The sequence below is a fragment of the Pteronotus mesoamericanus genome, unplaced genomic scaffold (genome assembly GCF_021234165.1).
Source record: "Pteronotus mesoamericanus isolate MK-2021 breed Mesoamerican mustached bat unplaced genomic scaffold, CSHL_Meso_final scaffold_85, whole genome shotgun sequence".
NCBI lineage: Eukaryota > Metazoa > Chordata > Mammalia > Chiroptera > Mormoopidae > Pteronotus > Pteronotus mesoamericanus.
This window is the reverse complement of record NW_026555329.1, coordinates 69,619,366-69,640,987: the sequence shown is the minus strand read 5'-3', so window position 1 is coordinate 69,640,987 and position 21,622 is coordinate 69,619,366. Positions and strand designations below refer to the sequence as shown.

General features: G+C 41.9%; 1 protein-coding gene across 1 annotated transcript in view; it reads right to left on the bottom strand.

Annotated features, from left to right (window-relative positions):
- Positions 1 to 21,622, bottom strand: part of EXOC4 (exocyst complex component 4) — a 675,497-nt gene that overhangs the window by 51,395 nt on the left and 602,480 nt on the right. The window contains exons 15-16 of the mRNA XM_054564275.1: positions 9,673 to 9,814; positions 1,218 to 1,396 (exon numbers count right to left, since the gene is read on the bottom strand). Of these exons, the coding sequence (XP_054420250.1) occupies positions 1,218 to 1,396; positions 9,673 to 9,814 (321 nt within the window). The remainder of the gene's footprint in view (positions 1 to 1,217; positions 1,397 to 9,672; positions 9,815 to 21,622) is intronic.

Sequence of the window (21,622 nt, the reverse complement as noted above, 5' to 3'; positions counted from 1 at the left end):
TTCTAAGTCAAAGGGCTATGCCTGTATTTCAAGATGTGGTCTCTCAGCAGGATTACCTGTGAATAAATGTGTGTGCAGAATGAGAGGAAAATCCAGGAGCTGTGAGTGTCGGGCCTGGAAGAGCCACAGTGAGGAGGACGAGGAGGAGACTGTGTAGCCGGGGAGAAGCGCGTTCTCAGACGGGCAGTGCCGCTTCAAGCCCCAGGGCGTTACTGCTGCCCCCAAGTTCTCAGGGCCCTGGGCTCACTGACAGCCCCTGCCTTTTAATCACTTGTGCTTTTGGCTAAAGTCTTTTAGGGACATTTCCCTTCAGAATACATCTCCATCTTTGTGACACAATTTAACAAAAAAAAAAAAAAATTGGATTTTTGGGGTCCAAATTTGCTAGAACAAAACTGTTTCATAAAGAAATCAATGGCCACGCCTCATCACTTTCCTGTTTTCTGGTTGCTACAATCCTTGGACAATGTACCTTCTTATTTGCTCTAAATAACACCGGTTTCATTTTATGAGACACCCTGGATACTTTTAACACCTAGATCTACATACAAAGAAGCCAAAAAAGAGGGAATAGAATTTGAAATCCTAAAAGGAGGTCCTAGGAAGGAATTCAGCATGAAAATTACTCGGCTGTGATTGTGTTTTTCCAATGTGCAAGGCAACCGCCTTAGACGGTACCATCTCTTATATCCTTCCCTGCCTGCCCTAGAGGCATTTTCAGACGCAGCCTTCCTAAAATCATTGCCAATCAGAGGTTTCTGTTGTTTTCCATCAATAACACATTCTCAGAGAGAAAACTTCCCCTTTTGGTAACAAGTTTAGCCAATGAGGGATTTTTCAGGGTTCTCTCCTCATCGTGTGTGTGTGTGTGTGTGTGTGTGTGTGCCTTTTTCTTTTATGAGTTCCTTTTGAGTTAATTCGTGGCCTTCCACCCATTTATCCAACTCTCATGAGTGGTATGTCGGGGAGGCAGCCGGCCTGCCATCTGCCTTATCTTGGATTAAATCTCCTTATCAAATGGGAGCAGATGGCAGCCATATTGTTGTCGACCTAGCCATACCCAGAGACACCAGGTATTGCAGCTTTCATCAAAAAAGAAATAAAAGTCCCAAGAACCTCTTTCTTCAAGTTTTGAACTTCAATGATATAGAAAAACCAGGAGACCCTTCGTCCTTCCCTCCTCCCAAACTCCCAGGGACAGGGGCTCCGGGACCGACCTTCAAATATGTACTGGAACTTGTGCTGCTGGAGGCTGGCACTCATGGCCTCTTCGATGGCACTGATGTCTTTGTTGAGCTTGACCACCAGAGGGTCATAATCCATGCTTTCCACGTTAGCAACGATGGCATAGTTTCCCTCTTTCGCAAGAGGGATGAGATAGTGGAAACAGTGAACCCTGAAAAAGACGGCGAGAGTCGGCGGAGCAATTAGCAGTCAGTCTTTCTGATGAAAATAGTGACCGTTAAAGAAGCAGTGGCCCTGTTTCTCTATGGACCCCTCCCTTTTTCACCGGAAAGCCACTGCAATTATGCCACTGAACAGCTAAGTGACCTTGAGCAAGTCAGCTTCTCTGGTCCTTGCTTATTTAATCCCTATGTCGTGGGTGAGAAATAGATGAGCCCCGGAATTCTCTTCAGTGACAGGACTGTGGGCACAGTGTGAAGAGCATCGCATCTCCCAATGGACATTGTTGTCATGAAAGTGAGAGGCAAAAGTCACAGGTCTTACATGTGTAAGCCTGATAATAAGACTACATTGCTTTCAATTCCTGATTCCATTTATTCCCTGTGTGACTTCAGGGAAGTTATTTTCTCTCTGTCTCAGCCTCCTTACCCATGCGATGGGAATGATAACAACACCTGAGGAGCCACTACATAGAGAGTGTGTCACATAGGGTTCGGAGTGAGGGAAGGGCAACTTAAGTTGTCACTATGTGTCACATAGGGTTTGGCCATCAACATGATTAGCATATTTAATGTTAATCTATTACTTAAATAAAACACTGAACATCCATGAATTTGTTAAAAATCGTGCACGGCCCTGCAAAAGCCTCAGGTATTATCCCGAATGATGCAAGTACATGCTTAACTGTCGTCTTCCTTTTTTAAAGTCAGGTTTATTGAGAGATAACTTACAAACAGGAAAATTCCCCCTATTTAGAGTAACGTTCTATGATTTTTGACAAATGCATCCAGTTGTATGAACATCACCATAGTCAAGTCAGAGAATTTCCTTGTCCTCTTTGCAGTCAACCTCTACTCATACCCCAGACTCCTGCAGCCACGGATGTGTTTTCTGTCCCACAATTTCATCTCTTTTGCATGCCACATAAATGGAATCATTTGTGAACGTCACTCTGGATATTGGCTTCTTTCGTTCTGCCTAAGTGTTTGAAGGTTAATCCATGTTGCTCATCCCTCCCATACATGGATGTACAACAATTTCACCCTTCACCAGTTCGCATCTGCGTTGTTTCAAGTTTGGGGTGATTACGAATAAAGCTGCTTCATGCACAGGTTTCTGAACAAGCTTTCACTTCTCTTTGGTAAATACCTAAAAGTGGACTGGGGGTCCTGTGGTGGGTGCACGTTTAATTTTATAAGAAACTGCCAAACTGTTTCCAAAGCACCCATATAATTTTGCGCTCTGACCAGCAATGTGCAGGAGTTCCAGTTGCTCCGTGTCCTCCACCAGCGCCTAGTGCTGTCAGGGTTTTTAAAGTTCAGCTCTATTAAGGTATAATTGGCATATAAAATTGTAAGATATTTAATGTGTTTCGAGATGGGTTTACATTCTGATAAGATCCCCCTGTCTAGTTAATTAACACATCCATCACCTCACAAAACTATTCTTTGTTTAGTGAGAACATTTAAGTTCTACTCTTGTAGCAAATTTCAATTATATGACACAGTGTTGTCAACCATAGTCACCATGTTGATATTAGATCCTGAGACCTTATTCATCTTTTAACTTAAAAGTTTGTACCGTTTACCAGTCGCTTCCTATTTCCTCCTCTCCCCCAGCTACAAGTTACTCTCTTGTTTCTATGAGTTTGACTTTTTTTAAATTTAGATTCCACATATAAGTAGGACTATGACTATTTGTCTTTCTTTTTATGGCTTATTTCACTTAGCATAGTGCCCTCAAAAAGCGTTTGTCAGTTAAAAAATTTTTAGTCATTCTAATATAGATATGTAATGATATCTCATTGTGGTTTTAATTGATATTTTCCTAAGGACTGATGATGTTGGGCATATTTTCATGGACTTACTTATTATCCATATATCTTTGCATTCACATCATCTGCCTAATATTTTTTTAAATTAGGTTGTTTGCTTTCTTACTAAATTCTGAAAGGTCTTTATATTTTCTGGATGCAAGTTTTTAATTGGATATGCATTTTTGCAAATATTTTCTCTCAGTCTTTTACTTTTCTTTCACATAAAAGTTCTGAGTTTATCAATCCTCTCATGAAAAGTCTGCCCCCCCCCCCCCCCCCCCCCACAGAGACGGTCCCTGAAGAACCTTCCCTCCTCCTCTGGCAGCGCCAGCGCTGGCCTCCGCAGCCCCCGGCCGTCTTCCTCCTGCTCTGCGTTCCTTTCGCTGTTTCCCTGAGGTCTCCGTACCCTCCCCCAGGCCGTGTCCTGTAAGTCTAGGTTTGGGCTCATTTTCCTCTGCGTCATCCCGGGAATCATAAATCGCGCCAAAGCCCACTGCCCTGCCACTGCCAAAATGGGTTCTGAACCCAAATGCAAAGGTGACATCCGGTGCGTTCTTATACGTTTCGGCTCGTTTTTCCCGGATTTCTGGCCTAGGTACTGTTGCCTGTGCAGGGGGAAGGACGTCAGTGACGATCTGTTTCCGCTGAGGCGGGCTGTCGGTCCGGACAGTTCCTGTGTCGTTCATGACGGCGCCCCGTCTTCAAGCAGCCAGGGAGGGAAAGAGGCCCTTTTCTTCTCATCTTAATAGTATCTTTCAAAGAATGGTTTTAAATTTTGATGAAGTTCAATTTATCATTTTTTTTTATGGGCAGTACTATGGGTGTTAGATTTAAGAATCTTTGCCTAACTAAGGTGACTAAAATTTTTCTGTATGTTTTTTCTGTAAGTTCTAAAGCTTTGGGTTTTACATTTAGATCTATAATTCATTTTGAACTAAGTTTTAGATAGTATGTGCTGTATTCCTATGATCTGTTCATCTAACGGGATCTAAATATCTTGACTACCAGTTCATTTTCATGATGGGTAATCATCTAACAGCTGATAATCAACTAATGACTAATTACACCAATAAAAGCTCATCTGACAATCATGTGCTAATGGGCACAGCTATTTTTTGATCAAGATGCCAGTAAATGCACTGGTTACAGGTCCCTCTGGAATCTGACCTTTCTGATATAATAAAAGTCAACCAACCCTGGTTGACCAGGGAAATTGATTGGTATTGTGGTTGCAATTTATACTGAACAGTTCTTAAATGAAAATAAAATCAAGCTATAAATGCCCAAGAGTTTTCACAGTACCTTATAAACATTATAACCCCAGACAATGGGAATACCATGGACAAAGGCATGAGGGTGTGAATGGAGGGCAGTTTCAGGGAATGATAAGGTTCCTTTGGATCCACAAGGATCACATGACAGAGGCATGAGCTGAGCTGGGGGAAATGGGCTGGGGCCAGGCCACCCTAGGCTTGGAGGTCATCCAAGGGCTCTGGGCTATGAGAAGCCATAGGGGACCTCGGGAGGATTTTAGGAGGTGAAATGATATAGTCAGATACAAGCTTTGGCAAGATCACTCTGGTAGAGTATAAAGGGTGGCTTGATGATGGAGCATGGAATAAACTGGAATTAGAGAGAGAATTAGGAAATTATTATGAATTGCAGGTGACAGCTTACAAGATCCTGACGTGAGTGGCAGAGAGGAGAGAGAAACACTGTCTCAAGGGACTATCTTCCTCTCTCAAAATGGTTAGAGAGGAAAAGGAAATTAAAGTAGTCACTGACAAATATAAACAATTTTTAAAAAGTGTTTTTTCCCTTGTCTTTTGAATTCTGGCATCTTGTTGCTGACCTTAATAGGACTTCGCCATTAAGGTTTTCTGCCAATATTGCTGATGGCACGGCAGGACGACTGAAATTTTAGAAAGTGCACACTTAGGATCCCAACAGGGACAGGCAATTTGCTCATGGACCTACTTGGAGCCCTGCTGATGGTGAGATTCTTGGCATCTTAGACTCAAACTGCAACTTAATTTTCTTCTAAAGTTCAAATATGAAAGAATACCGAACAATATTTTATAGCCTCACCATGTCTTTTCATTTCTTGGGGGTGTCATTTGCCTTGTGTTTCAAATTGTGGACTGTCAAATGCCCTTAGATGGGGCCTTCACCAGAGAACCTACTGGATTTGAGAACACTTTTGATTTGAACTTGAACAATAATAAAGAAAAATATGGACTATGAATATAAAATATTTGGAGGACTAAGACAAATTTTGGGCATTTGAAGTTGTTCTGGACTTCTTGCTAGCATTTCCCATTTTTTTTTTGTCACCTCTATCTGTGCACTTATGACAGTGGTTTCTTGGGTTCACAGACACTGACTCACCAGCCACTCTTCATTGTACCGACCCCTGGGCAATGGGTCTGAGTTCTAAGCCTTTCATACGTCAGGATGGGAATAAAACAAACACAGGCTGATTATGATGACAGGGATGATGTTGGCCATGCGTTACCTCTGCCGCTCTCAGATACATGTAGTGAAACACTAAGTGAAAACAGAATCCCGAAACCAATTCATTTTCTTTAATGAGAAGCAAGTTTTATTGGAGGAAACAACACTTAATTTATCTGGGGTTGGTCTGAGGCCAGCTAATTCTCAAGAGTCAGTGATGTTTTTATGGAGCATCTATTAGGCAGCAGGACTCTTCCTGGTTCTTGGGCCATAACAGTGACCAAGACACACCTGATTCCTGCCTTTCGGGAGCTAACAGTTTGCTCCACTGTCACCCACGGTGGGCACCCTGTGCACAGAGCAGCCTGCTCTGTTTAGCATTGTTATACTACAGTATAATGATTTGCTTGAGATGGATCTTAGTCATTCTGTAAACTTACTCATTGTCAACTGTAAAAAGAAAACAAAAAGCTTAAGCACTGTGACAAGGAATGAATAAAGTGTGTGAACATTCACTATCTGAGCCATACATGGGGTATTCTGTCTCATTTTATATACAGTACTGTAAACAAAAAACAAAATGGAGAGTATTCATAAGAAAGCAACCTGCATGTTGAGATGTTATATGAGGAGGTGAAGACATTCAATTTAGAAAAAAATAAACATGCTTAGTGTTCACAGTAAAACTCAGCCTTTTTTGTTATTCATTCTTAAAATGATCTTTTTCTGTTTTCTGATGAATGCTAAAGGAGATATAGCAGTGAATGTTACACCATGGAATGGTTCCTTGTAAACTTAATAAATAATGTCTAAAACATGTTCAGCATCACAGAATAGTACTGCCAAGATGTACAAAAACAAAAAGGGCAGAATAAAGGTTAAAGATTTTAAAGATTTTACTCAAACGTGTTCAAAATATCCCACTTGGAATTAACTACAACACAGGCAGATAATTCTAAATGTAGAAGACACTGTGTGCCCACACAATCAATAGCATAATTCCGGGAGCTGTGATAGTAATGAATTTGATGTTCCCTTGTTTTTCTGTGCAACACTGGAAACAAGAGCATCCAAATGTTGCTGGGTGGTGTCTTTTTTCTTTTATATCTATTGAATTTACCTAGTCATAGAAAACACATGTCATCCTATAAATAAATAGAACACAAATCTAAATATTATTGTAAATCAAATTAGAAAACACAGAGGAAAAGCCTTATTCTATACAGCTGAATGTAAGAAATGAGTTCAGAAATGATGCGGAGTAAAACAGATTCCAAACCTGCGATGCTCCTTCTCTTGCTCCCCTCACAAGGTGCTCAACGAGCAATAAAGAAGTACCTCACTGGACAAAGATAATGAAGGTATAAGAAAGCAAGTGGCACAAAAAAGCAGCAATGCTAACGATACGTTATGAATTGGGCTTTGCCTGGGCACACCGCAAAGACGTCCAAGTTCTAACTGGAGTCCAAATGTATGAACGAAACTCCTACCTACATTTTAAAAATCTAAATCTAGGGAAGACTCCAAAAGAAAAAAAAAATACTCTGCCAACTTTAATAATGCCTCATGGTCATCCAGAAGAAAATGTATTACTAACTATGCACTTTCTGGTCCTAAGGCTTGTGAGCCTCAAGTTTCTAAAGTCTATATCCAACGGTCTATTTGACATTGCTACTGTACTGAGATGTCTAAGAAGCATCTCAGACTGAACATGCCCAAAATGGCATCCTTGATTTCCACTCCTCGCCCAGCCTCTGCCCTCCCTCAGTCTTCCTCACCGCAGCTAACGGCCCTGGCTGTGCCCTCAAAGCTGGTGGTGCCCTTGAGTCCTTTTCCTCTCACCGCTTCCAGCTCTTGTGCCCAAGCTGATCTATCAACACATCTTACTGGCTGTCCCTTCAGAATGTGTCTCAAGTCCAGGACTCCTCACACATCCACCTCCGTCACACTGGTGCTCGTAACCAGTTTCAACTGGTTTCACTCTGCTTCCAGTCACCTCTCTCCCTGAAATTCCTTTTCCATTTACAACCAAAGTGACCTTTTAAAAATGTGCATGAATGTCTGACTCATTTTGCTTAGCATGATACTCTCAAGATTCACCCGTGTTGTCTCAAACGGCAGCATTTCATCTTTGTTTACGGCTGAGTAATATTCCATTGTCTATATGGACCACATCTTGATCCAACCCTAAACATGCTAAGTGAAATTAAGTCAAGCAGAAAAAGCCAAGAACCACATGATTTCAGTCATACGTGGGACATAAAACTGAAAGCAACAGATGAACAAACAAGGAAAACAAACAAAAACTCACGGACATGGACAATAGCATGGTAGTCCCCAGAGGGGTGCGGGGCGGAGGGCAGTAAAAGGTAAAAGGGGGTGAAATATATGGTGGCGAAAGAAGATCTGACGTTGGGTGGTGAGCACACGCAATGCAATATACCGATGGTGTATCATGAAACCTGTATAATTTTATTAACCAATGTCACCCCAAAAAATTTAATTTTTAAAAAATTGAAAAAAAAGTGAATGAATAATGAATGATCGGCTATGTCTCCTTTGCCTAAAAGCCTCTTACGGTTCCTGTACCTGCCGCTCCACGCCTCCCCCCACCCTCGTCCACCAGGCTACCGTCAGCGGGACCCCTCTCCTTTCCAGCCCTGATTTTGTCTGAGGACCCTGTGAGGGTTTCTCCCTCAGAAGAGTCTGACACTCTTCCCCTAGGTTTTGCACAGATGGCTCCTTCTTACTGCCTTGTCACGCTGTCTTTGAACACTCTATCAAATGGCGTTTGTCTATAAAACAAACAAAATCCACTTGCTCGTCCACCCCAGCCGCTTCCTGCGCTGGCTGGGAGGACAGCACCGGAGCACTTGAATGTGACCAGTGCCATTCCTGTGGGTCACCTACAGAGACTTCAAAGGACTGGGCCAAAAATACAAACTATCTCATTAACAATTGTTATCTTAACGACATGTTGAAATAATATTTTGGTTATACTGGGTTAAATATGCTATAATTTATGTTTCCTTCTTTTTTTCAAATGTGACTATTAGAAAATTTAAATTATTTAAAGTGAGTGTAGCTCTCACTTTATATTTCTATTGGATAGCACTGCTTGATTCCATTATCCTTTGTTAATGTTTTAGTTGCCCTTATCTGAAATTATCTTTTTCGTTCGCACATTGGCTGGTTCTCCTCATTAGAATGTACTTCCAGGAGGGCAAGGGCCTTGAGTGTTTTTCCACTGCTATACCCCAACTTCCAGAACACTGCCTGGCATAAAGAAGGAGCTCAGTAAACATTTACTGAATGAATGAATCAACGATTAAAGACTCCCTTGTCCTTTCTTCCTACCATTTCTATATGTGTAAGAGGTTGCCAAAGCTGACCAGAATATTCTACATTGCAGGGGAAGAAGTAAGGGGCCAGGAGTGCAGTGCCTTTGGAACTACATGTATTTTCTTGAATTATTATTTTAACTTAATCTCTTCAATTGGGTTTTAAATTTTTGAAGGAAGGGATCACAGTTCCTGCATTTGATTAGCAGAGCACCTTAGTACAAATATCAATGACAGTAAACTCATCACAGTTGCAAAGCCACCGCATTCTGCATACTTACTATGTGGCCGGCATTGCATTAAAGATGCCATTTTTAAAACCTGTAAGTTAGGAATTTTTGTTTCCATTTTTAAGATAAAGAAACTGAGGGTTAGTAAACTTAATTGTCTTAAGATCGACTAGTCAGCTGGTATAGACACTCAGATCCAGGTCATTCTGACATCAGAGGCCTGGCTAACCCTGAATCACCATATTCACAGTACAACATGAGCTCAAAACACTTGCGAGTGGTTGAGTGACACTAAAAATCACTTTCAGTGTAAAAAAAGGACACCATGAATAATAACCGAAAATCATTGTGATACTCCCCAGAAATAAGCAGGTGGTTTATGAGCCACAGTGTACGTCGACCTGTCTTGTACGCTGCTGTGTCATACCTGACTTCCAGATGCAGGACCAGCAGGCAGCGGTCGGCCATGTCCTGGAAAGATTTGGCAAGCTCGCCCAGGGTCTGCATGATCTGCTCGGACACTGGGGGGAGGTCCATGGTCACGTGGCTCTCCTGAGCAGGAGACAGCACTGGAAAAGAGGGGCGAGAGCAACACCAGTCATTTCACTAGACGCCTACCGATTTTTTTGAAATGACGTGTCATTTTGTTGCTCATCATGTTGTTTTCACCAATTTGGCGAATGCTAGTGTTGGAGGCATTAGACATCCAAGGCAGGATAGAATATTTCTGTCCTTGATTAAACACAGAGGCCCAGGTGATTGTTTTGAATCTATTCATAGAATGACAAAAACAGGATTTCAGAGTTGGAAGTGACCTTAACAGACATTGGGCCCAACCACGTGGTCTATGCTTGTGCCATTTATACACCTGTCAGTGGTGTTCGCCACCCAAATGTTTGTGAATGGAAACTTAGTATCTTTGGAGGCAGCCAATTCCATCCCTGAAAGCTTTGGCCATTCTACATCAAGCCATGTCTGTCATCATTAACTTCTTTTATTAAAAAAAAAAACACACTTTATTTATGTTTAGAGACAGAGAAGAAAAGAGAGAGACACAATGATTTGCTGGTTCCCTTATTTACACATTCGTTGGTTGCTTCTCGCATGTGCCCTGGCTGGGGAACACACACCCAACTTTGGGACGACGTTCTAACCAACTGAGTCACCTGGCTAGGGCTGTTATCATTAACCTGTAATCACAGGCTCTGATTTTGCCAACTTTATAGTCATTCTTATGTGGCAGTACTTCAAGTATTAAAGATATCTCCTTTGACTTCCTTGAAGTCTTCTCTTTTCCAAGCTAAATATCCCCAGTTTTTCAACTATTTTTCAAATAAATGAGCTGAATAACTTTACAGTTCTTATAGTTCATCAACAAATGCAACTGTATACCTCCCTTGAAATGTGGGACGCAGGACCAAACATAACAAATACTGCAGAGCAGTCTGACCTGTCTAGAGGGAGTGGTCAACTCCTTCGTTCTCAATGCCATGCTGCTTGCTGTAAGCCTAAGGCATCCAGGGGGTGGGGGATGGTAGTGTGCTAGATTCTACTTTCAAACACATAGAGCTTACAGTCGACTACAGTACTACAAAAGGCTTCTTGGAAAGTTTTATAAAGCTACCTTCTCCATCTTTCCTAAGTAACTGATAAAATATTTAATAGTGCTTGGACGCTGCCTTCAGGAAAATACTGAAGAGCAAAAATGTGAACTCCATTTGTTTATGTCTACACTTCTGTTGTACATCCAGTTCCCCGCTATTTCTCCAATGTCACCAACAGTTAATTTGGCAATCTCATTCAGGAGTTCTTTTAAGCTCTGATTGGTGTGGCTCAGTGGGTTTGGTATCATCCCACAAAGTGAAAGGTCGCTGGCTTGACTCCCAGTCAGGGCATGTGCCTGGGTTGCAGGCCAGGTCCCTGACTTGGGGCGAGTGAGAGGCAACTGATTGATGTTTCTTTCACACATCAATGTTCCTCTCCTTCTCTTTCTCCTTCCCTTCCCTCTAAGAATAAATAAGTAAAATCTTAAATTTTTTTTTCAAAAAAGTTCTTTTAGTTCACTGGAGCCTCAAAGACTGGCCTCTGAGTCCCATCCTCACTACTTACTATGTGACCAAGAGCTAATTACTTAACTTCTGTGTGCCTCAGTTTCTGTTCCTGTAAAATGGAGATAATAGCACCTAGAACACGGGGCTGTTGGGAGTATTAAATAGGTTTATGTAGATCAAACACTTAAACCAACAGCATATACAACTCAATATTAACATAAATAATAAACACAAATTATTATTATTCAGTAGCATGTGATATGTCCAGGTTAAGAAGCTTAATTATAACAACCAGTTACTTAAAAGATAATTCCATCCATCTTGAAGTTCAATTGCCATTTATCAGTATTTTTTGCTTTTCCATCCAAAAGTGCTTCTCCTCACCAGAGAATGCAGTGTCCCTAGGACATGGTGCGGCACTGCTGACCAAACGTCGGGCTGAGGCACCTCAGAGGATAGCAGTGCACATCTGGCTGCAGCAGCAGCTACAGCTGTGGCTTTCAGAGCTACGTTAAGTCCTACACTCTTGCCCAGCCCACAAAAGGGACCAGAGAGATAGTCAAGACTTATAAGGCTAAGTTCCCTATTATGGATCGACACTTTAATAAAATTATCACAACAAACATAAAGGAAGAAAAATTTTGTTTAAAGGAACTGATGTGCGAGGAGGAAGGAGTGTAGCAATGTAGGTTTAAAATTATTACCAGCCTTGGCATCACCTAAGATGTTCACTGACTGGACGTGCGGGAGACTAGTTGTGTGACGCTGCATTCCCTCTCTAATGTCAACATTGTTCACGTTGCTCCATCCCTGCATGAGATCGCGGCCTTCACAATGTTTTCATCTGGCAGGTTGGATGAAAGCAACTATAGGTAACGTTGATAGAATATTTCAAAGCATTTTAGGGCTTTTGAGCTGCTGGGTTCCTCAGTTGTGTGACTAATTATGGCTTAGAGAGATACCATGCATCAATGTAAAGAGGCAGAAATCAGATCCAGAAGAAATTGGACTCATGGTCTGCGGTTCAAAGTTCTACAGTAGCTCCCCCTTATCAGCAGAGGATACGTTCCAAGCCTCCCAGTGGATGCCTTGAATGGTACCGAACTCTATATAGACTCTGTTTTTCTCTTATACATATACACCTTTTCATGTAAAGAGAGCACTTAGAGTATCTCTTTGGCATGTCCAAATCACCAGCATCTTCCACCGCTCTTGTGTTTCGGGGCCATTATGAAGTGAGATACGGGTGACGTGAACACAAGCACTGCGGTGCCATGAGAGCGGGTCAGGACACGGAGAGAGCTACTCACCGAGTGACTAATGGGAGGGTAGCGTGTGGCGCAGGTGCGCTGGACAAAGGGATGAGTCACCTCCCAGGCAGGGGAGAACAGGGTGGCGCGGGATTAGATCACGCCGCTCAGAATAGTGTGCACTTTAAAACTTATGAATTGTTCATTTCTGGAATTTCCTATCTAATATTTTTGGATTGCAACTGCCTGTGGATAATTGAAATCATGAAGAGCAAAACCACAGATAAGGGGGGACTACTGTACTAACACCCCAAACTCTATCAAAGGCATTAGGTGTTCTGGACAAATTCCACCAAGAAAGAAAAAAAAAAGACACACACACTTACAATGCAATGTGCTAATTACTATAGAAATATATAATTTCATTATGTATAGCAACTGACCACAGGCAAACTGTGCCATTAAAAAAAAACCCAAGTAGAGTAAGCTAATGGCAAGCTAAGCAGCCAAGATAAAAATTGCAATGAGGTAAAAACAGTTTAGAATAGCAACACTATACATTTTGCTTGACTGTAATCTCTAGCAAAAACAACATTTTAGTAAAGCAACATGGAAAAGTAGGTCCAGATTTCTACCGCAAAGCTGGCTTGTGAATTCTGGAGGACTCACTGAAGTTTAGGAAGTTTTCTTAACAAGAAGGATACACTGAACAAAGAAACGCTGAGCATGGCAAACAAAGGCAACACAGACATCGAACTGGCTTTTAAATGTCAAATGGCAATCTACAAAAAAGCAAGGCTGACAGAATCGGCTGTTTGGGAGTAGACAAGATAGAAGGTTACTAGACACACACACACACACACACACACACACACACACACACACACACACACACACCACCCCCTCTCCCCCTTAGAGGCTATGTGGTTAGAGATTTATCTTGGGGATTGCTTCACATCAGCAGAACATGCATATATTCTGGGCTTTAAAAATACTAGTCCTTGATCATTTCGTTAGGATATGCACTTTGAGCTGTTTTTCTAATACTGGGGATGGGTCATATCAGATCATTCATAATATCTTTGTTCCTCTTATAGCCATTGCATTAAGGCAGGCATCTTTGAGACTTCTCGGTAACCGTGTGTGGCAATGTGACTGCGGCTTTCTCTACTGAATCGACTGGTCTATGAGGAAGCGGAGTCCTGGTCGCTGGGGCAAACACTGCTTGTTAGGTGAACCAGCAGATATTTCCAATTTTCCTTTGCTCATTCCAAGAGAGACTCTGGAAAGCTAAAAGCATGCATTCCCACCCTTGCCTCGTCACTAGAGGTGGCTACGTGTCACCATATGGCCAAGGACCCTTGAAGTATTAGCTTCTTTGGCAACTTGATCCAACGCTGGGCTAATTCTGCAACTCACCTTTTGATAGGGAGACAAAACAAAACAAAAGTATGGATGAATGCCACTGAAGTTCTCTGGCTTTTATTCCCAAAGAAGTCTTCGGTGCCCCTTGTTCAGCCATCACTAGTGCTTGGCCGGCCCCTTTCCCTTTCACAGCCACTTCCCCAGGTTCAGGCTGCACTCCCCAGGCCCTCTGTCCTGGCTACTCTCTGTTACTTCCCCCTTGAGGACCTCAGGTTCTTACTAAGACCTCAAAAGAACTGTCAGCACTTGCTTTCTCTGTCGCTTTTGCCTTCCATGAACTCTCCCCTGTGCCATGATCTGATTTCTGCCTTCGCTTCTTTGATAAATAATTATTCTGATAATCACCACTGATAGACTAATTGCCAAATCCACTGGACGTTTTCCAGCATTAACCTCATTCGACCCGATTGGCTCTTTCCTCCTTGAAATTCTGTTTTCTCTTGCCTTCCACGTTTTCTTTTGCCATATTCCTCTGAGTGTCTCTTCACCTCTCTGACATTGTTTCCACAGTTTCCTTCACCCATAAATGCTGGTGTTCCCAAAGATTTTTCTTTCTATTGGTCTCCCTTACTTGTCATTCAATACATTCTCTGAGTGAGTTCATCCATTTTCATGGTTTTTGCTATTATCTAGGAACTGACGACACCTAAACTTCATTTGATCAACCGTTTGCCAGCTAGCTTTACCAGTGCATCCCATAGGCATCTCAAATGCAATGTGTTCAAAACTAATCTCGTTATCTACCTCTAGCATCTGCTTTTTATCCTGAATTTCCTGTCAATTCAGGAATCTCAGCTGCAAACATTAGAGTAATCTTTGAATCTCTGTTCTACTTCACTCCCCTCAGCAAAGACTAATTTCTGTCAACTTTATACCATACATATTTTCTTAGTAAATTTTGTCTTTTCTATATGTACTGCCATTTTCTTGGTTTAGCCCTCATCTCCTCCATGGACTACTGGAGTAGTCTCCTGACAGCATGCCTTGTCCCTATCTCAATTCTATCCTCTGTATTTAGCTAATTAAATGTGTTATAGTTATTTATGTAAGACACAAATTTGGCTGCTAATTTTTGTAAACACCCATTTTTTTTTTTTTTTTAGAAAAATTAAACAGAACCAATGATTTAATCGACCAACGTAACATGACAAATAATTCACATAAGATTAATAAAGATCAGGACAGAGGAGGAACTACTGGCCATCAACAACTATAACTTTCTCCTTAGTTTCTTGAGTATATTCTAGGAACACAGTGGGGATAGGGAAGTAGTTCATTATAGCTGGTTTCCTGGGCTACTCAAAAACTTGGAGAAGTACGGTTTAAAGCAATTCTGGTCACTGCCTACAGCCCAAGCACTTCCCCTATAAATCGGGTTGCCTTTAGAAGTCACTTTAATTTCATGAGACCATCTTGCTGCCGCTGACACATGGGGTCTCTCTTTTCTATTGACATTAAATCCCTGGCATATCAAATACCCAGCATCTCACAAGGAAAACCAACATACTAACTGTCATGGAGAAGCAATCAGCGTGGTTCATTAGGGTGTCTCAAGTGGTTCCACGTCCTAATATTAACCAGACTGAAATCTGTTTAGGTCTTAAAATTAGTCAAAATTGGACTTATTCAGACTCAGAAGAGCATCTGTTTTCAAGGATGCAGCTGCTACACTTACAATGGCAACTTACTGTGCCTTCTTTAATTGATTCATATGAGGGCATCCTTGTGCATCTGCAATATTATCTAAAATTTTTACAACATGAGCTTAGACTGGTATCAGCTGTCATCAAAGTGATAAATTGAAAAGGGAAAGATGGTTATCACAGCAGGAAAAGAAAGGTTAATTCTGTGACTTCAAAGTTTTTAGAAGATAGAAAAAGACAATGAGGGATGATCCCATGAGATTTTCTCCCTGGAAAACATTTTAGAAGATCACATTTCAGTACAATCATTATTTGAGACCTCTTCCTATTTGTACAGAGAAATGACAGACACTGCGAAATGCTCTCTGCTTCAGCCTGGATAAAATTATTTAATTCCCAATCTTATTTAGAAAATTGTGGTAATAGCACCTATCTAACTCCTAGAACAATGTGTTATTAGGTATTGTAAATAATTTTGAGACCCTTTGGTTTTGTTACCTGGATGACATTTTTAAAAGAAAAAATAAAAATGGGAATGCTGATTAGGCTGGTGACATTGAGAACTAATGGGGCCTACAGAGTCAGTGGGACTGTGACAGGAGACCCTCCATCCCACCTTCTTCCTCTTGGTTAAATGCCTGTGGAATACGTTACTACCAAGCCTAACACTGGGGCCGATTTTAAAAGTGTTCCATACACTATAAAGCCACTATTCCAAGTTGGAACTTGAACGCCAGCCATGTCTGTCTTCACCTTCTTGACTTTTCTGTACCACGATCCTTACTTTTAATTCATTCCCTTGAATTATTTGCAACCTTATAAGAGCTAATTTTCCCCCAACCCAGTGTTTTGTACACAGTAGGCAGTTTATAAGTGCTTGTTAAATAAATTACTTATCAATAAACCTACTGGTTTCTGGAATGAATATGTGACCTTCACGTGCTAAAGTATCTATTGTCCTATTAGCGTCTAATTTGGGCTTTTGTAGGATAGAGATATCCTTTTCTCCTTATCTAAATTAATGGCTCCAAATTAAAATCTCATGGTGCCAGCCCTGGCCAGGCAACTGAGTTGGCTAGTGTCTCTGACACACTAGGTTGCGGGTTCGATCCTGGGCCAGGGCACATACAAGAATTAATCAATGAATGCATACATAAGTGGAGTAATAAATCATATTTCCCTCTATTCTCTCTCTATCCCCCCTTCTTCTCTCTCTAAAAATCAACAAATAAAAATAATTTCATGGTAAGACTTTGTGATCACTCTTGCTCTTCCCTGAGTCACATATTTTACACCTAGCTATTCTTTGCCAACAGTCCTAGTTTTAAGCCAGTATTATCAAGCCATTTATTGAGACACTCTTCCCCACCCTCCAAATCATCCATATCCTAGTTTTAAATTATTTTGCTATGTTTCTACATAAGAATGGGCCTTATCTAAGAAACATGTTTAGAAGTTCTCTTTATTTTGCCTCCTATTTCAGAAGCGATGGTCCTTTTGTCCTCAAACAATTTCTTTTCAGCCCCGGTTTCCTCCGAAATTTTGGGTTCGAGATAGCAAAGACGATTGATTTTTGAAAGTCAAAATGCTGACTCAGGTCATTCCTTGACCTGTAGAATTAGGATTGCAATAAATGGGGACATGGTGCGCATCACCCAGATTAGATCCCGGTCATGTGTCGGCATGTATAACCAGCTCCGGAAATAGAGCCCTCTCGGAGACATGATGCCCGACCAATGAATCCTGTCATAGCTAAGAGCTGTGTGCAGGAATGCAGAGTCTTTTCGCTGCTGCCTCTGGAAGGGAGCTTTCTTTTGTCCACTCTCACAGGGGAAGAGGGGCAAATGGAAGGAATTTTTTAAAAACTGGGGTGGGAACAAGTGGAAGAAATTCCACTTTTCATTACCAGAAAGGAAACAAGAGATAAGGATGGGGTACCGAGAGGATAAGATGAAGTTGTCTTATTTATATTTGCATTTTCAGGGTCTATTCACCTAATTGATAATATATGTATGGTAAAACAAAAATGCTTTCCCATGGGTACAGGAGGCAGAGAGCTACTTTCTAGGGATCTGTTTCCATGGTCAGGCATTACACCTTTCCCCCCTATTAATCACAAGACTCAGGGCAACATAACTTCTTAGTGTTCTTTGGAACATCTCTCTCACTCCTTTTTCTCTTTCTCTCCTCCAACAAGTCTTATATTACCCCAATTATAGAGAGCAACTCTTGGGGGAAGAAAAGATACGCTTGTCTCACTTGCTGCCCAGGTAATGACTCAAAGAGTCAATATAATTTCTTTGAGAATCTGTTATTATAAGACCAACCCTCCCTCCCCCTCAAGATGAAACTTTTATAAAGAATTTAACTTTCAGGATCCTGCTTAAGAGTAATTTTCATCTCTATGAAACCATACTCTTTTTGAAAAAAATGTTTATTGATTTGAAAGAGAGACAGAGAAACATCTGTTTGTTGTTCCACTTATTAATGCACTCACTGGTTGATTCTTGTCCTTACCCTGACCAGGAATCAAAGCTACAACCTTCGTGCATCAGGATGACACTCTAACCAACGGAGCTACCAGGCCAAGGCCTGAAACCGTACCCTTTTGTGCGGCTTCCCAAAGGAATAAAATTCTTTCACTTTTTATCTCCACTAGAACACAGTTCTTAACAACTCGAAGCCTTATTTTCCTCATTTACACCACTCACAAATGCTGCGAGGCCCAAGTGGGGGGCCGACGAGGTGCCCGCCACAGAACCAGAGACCACCCTCTGAACTGCCGGCGCCCTCCGCCTCCGTCTCGAGGCCGGAGCACGTTTCCCTCGCACTGCGCTTGCCACAGGCGCCCGAGGCAGAGCGTGGGATCCACGAGAACAGACGCAATACCTAAGGCTTCCCGGCGCCTTTCACAGCCTGCAGTTCTTCCTTGCGCTCAGCAATAATGCCGGGCGAATTTAATCTTTAAGGACAAATCAAAGAATTTTATATCCTTTTTTTTTCTCATTATATTTTCACAATGCCTTTAACCTAACGTCCTCCCAACAGTTCACTGGCTCGGAACATTATTCCACTTCAGGGTAAGCAACTAAGCTCCAGAAAGGCTATGGGTGTTTGAACCTGAAGAATCATTCCCCATATTGACCTGTGTAGTGAGAACAAAGGAGATTCGTGTAAGGCACATTGTGCGGAGCCAAACAAAAATAAACACCAAGGGGAAGAGGAGAGGTATATTCTTAGGCTAGCACCGGATGAGAGGCCAATTCTCAGCCAATGGCGCACACGCCACACGGCGCCGTCCGCAGAGGGGGAACCACATCCCGCTAAACACGAAGCAGGGCTCCACGACAGCGACGAGCCTGCGCACGCCCAGGCCTCCAAGGCCTTTAGCTTCAGGCTCCTCCCCCTGCCCGGTGCCAACCGGCAGACACATATGTGGCTTTTCCATGTTGTGAGTGACAGTCCAGACTGCATCTCTTTGGGGCCTGGGGGGGAACATTAATATTGATTTTTCTTTTATTCCAAATAATCCTCCCTGAGGCTTCGTAAAAACCTAATTATCTACTCAAAAGGCGACCAGTGTGGCCAAATCAGCCCCTGCTGGATATGAAAGTTTCTAGAAATGGGGGGAAAAGCTAACAAACAGCGCCGGTCCTTCCGGTGAAAGGCACAACGTGGAGCCGTATTAGGCTTCCATGGACTTTGTAAGCCTTTTATATTTCTGTAAAACCCTGCATCAAAGAGCATCTTGAAGTGTAAACAAATACTTAACCAGATATTTCAGGTGAATAAGTGACACAGATGTAACTTTTTACATAATTTTAGAGGCGAAAATATTATATGGCAAAGAGAGAACATTTATCCATGCTGTTAAAAACACATCCTTCCAGCTTCTGCATTTGTAAACCTTCCAAAGAGCCTTAGAGGATGGCTTATTCACTGCGTAAATTAGGAACATTAGGCCCATTTACAAATGGTAGAGCTGGACTGAACAGAAATAAAGCACGTTTTCCAATATGACATAGCAAATAAGTGCCTCAAATAAAGATACAACGGAAGGACTTAAGTTGAAAGTCCCATATGGGGTCTTTCCTCAATTTATGTTTTTCCGGTTGCCTTTTGTGCTGAGTTTCCTGTTCAGGCAGCTGCATCATTCATATATTTAGACCCAGGTTGAGAAAGAATCATTACTTTCTTGACTGAGAGCAAGTACCACCTCACCTTTATCCCTGGGTCCCGGTATACAGCGCAGTCACTGGAGCCAGCAGGTGGCTGTCAAGTACAGTGAACAAGACGGCGACCCTTGGAGACGGACAGACCTGAGTTCAAATTCTGCCTGTCTCATAGCATGGGGACCAACTTCTCTGTGACAGACTCTCCATCTCTGAAAGGAGGGCCACCAGACCTAACTCACAGCATTCTGATGATTAAGAGAGAAAACACACAAATGCTTTGGACAGTGTCTACCACACAAGTGCTTAATATATGGCAATGACTATTACAACCCCTTCTATCATTTATTCTATATAAATGTGTTCAACAAATAAATAACAAAACCACAGTCTCCTTCTCCTCTATTACAGCTACTGTAGGCTTTGGAACAATCAGACCAGCTTTATACATTTAATGACACATCCTGAGGAGCTACTGTGGCTGCAGAGCAAAACTGGCTGAATCCCAGAATCCCTGGTCACTCTGACCCTGCTGGTGCGTGGACTACACAGCGACAGCTGACTTCTCGGGAAGGAGGAGCTGAACTTGCCACCGAGCACGCAGTCACCGGTAAGCGCTGTGTAGCTGGCACCGGCTCCCTCTGCAGCGCGCTGCGAGTAAGAAATGGCAGCGGAGTTCAGTTGCTGACATGCGGTGCAGGATTTGCAGGTGTAAATCTGACTAAGAATTTCTAGTCAGTGAGAACAAGTGTGGCCATTTCCCCAGTATGTGGTAAAGGTGACAGTTAAGTACCACCCCTTTAATCTTGCTTAGGACAGACACTCTGCGCAGGCAAAATGGATGAACCAGTGCCGTACGTATGCTGATTTAATGGCTTGGGAAGGTTAATAATGCACAGCCATATTTCAGTTTTTATACGTTAGTAACACATGAATACTGTCCATGCATCCAATCCAGCCTTGCTATATAATCCCTAGAATAATTAACAGTTCATATAGAATCAAGTTTCCTAAAAACCAAAAGATAAATAATCTGCTTTTATGCCAGTTATGGGTAAGCTACATAGAAAAGCAATCATTTTATCTGATTATATAATTTCAGAATATTGCCTCAAAATTTAAATAATTTTCTTCCCCTTAAGTAAAAAGATGAGTGTTCTCATGAATTATGAATCCAATTTCCCCTAAGACAACATTTCTTTTTGATTGGTTACCTATGTGTAGGCTCGGAAAGGGGTTAAATTCTGACTCAACCACTTATTAACTAAATAACCTCAGGCAAACTGTTAAACCTGTGAGTCAGCAATGACCATTTCTGTCTAGGAGGATCATTGTAAGAACTCGATGAGATAAAACACATCAAGCATTTAGAACACTGTTTGGCACATAGCAAGTGCTCAGTAAATCTAAGTTGTTGTTGGACCTCCTGGTGCGGACCCTGGAAGACTGAAACTCCTAGACTCATCTCATTACTCATCAAAAAAGAAACTGGAGCACTTTGGGCTTAGTTGTTCACATGGCTCGGGAACAGAAAGGAAACAATATACTGATACATTAAGACATTTACATCGTGTAAATGTTGGAGCCCTGGGGGGTGTGGCTCAGTGGATTGAGTGCCGGCTTGTGAACCAAAGGGTCTCTGGTTCGATTCCCAGTCAGGGCACACGCCTGGTTGTGGGCCAGGTCCCCAGTGGAGGGCGCAGGAGAGGCAACCACACATTCATGTGATGCTCTCGTTTTCTCCCTCCCTTCCCCTCTATAAATAAATCAAATCTTAAAAAAAAAAAGACATTTACACTTTATAAACTCATGACCTTTTGACTTTAAAATAAGGAA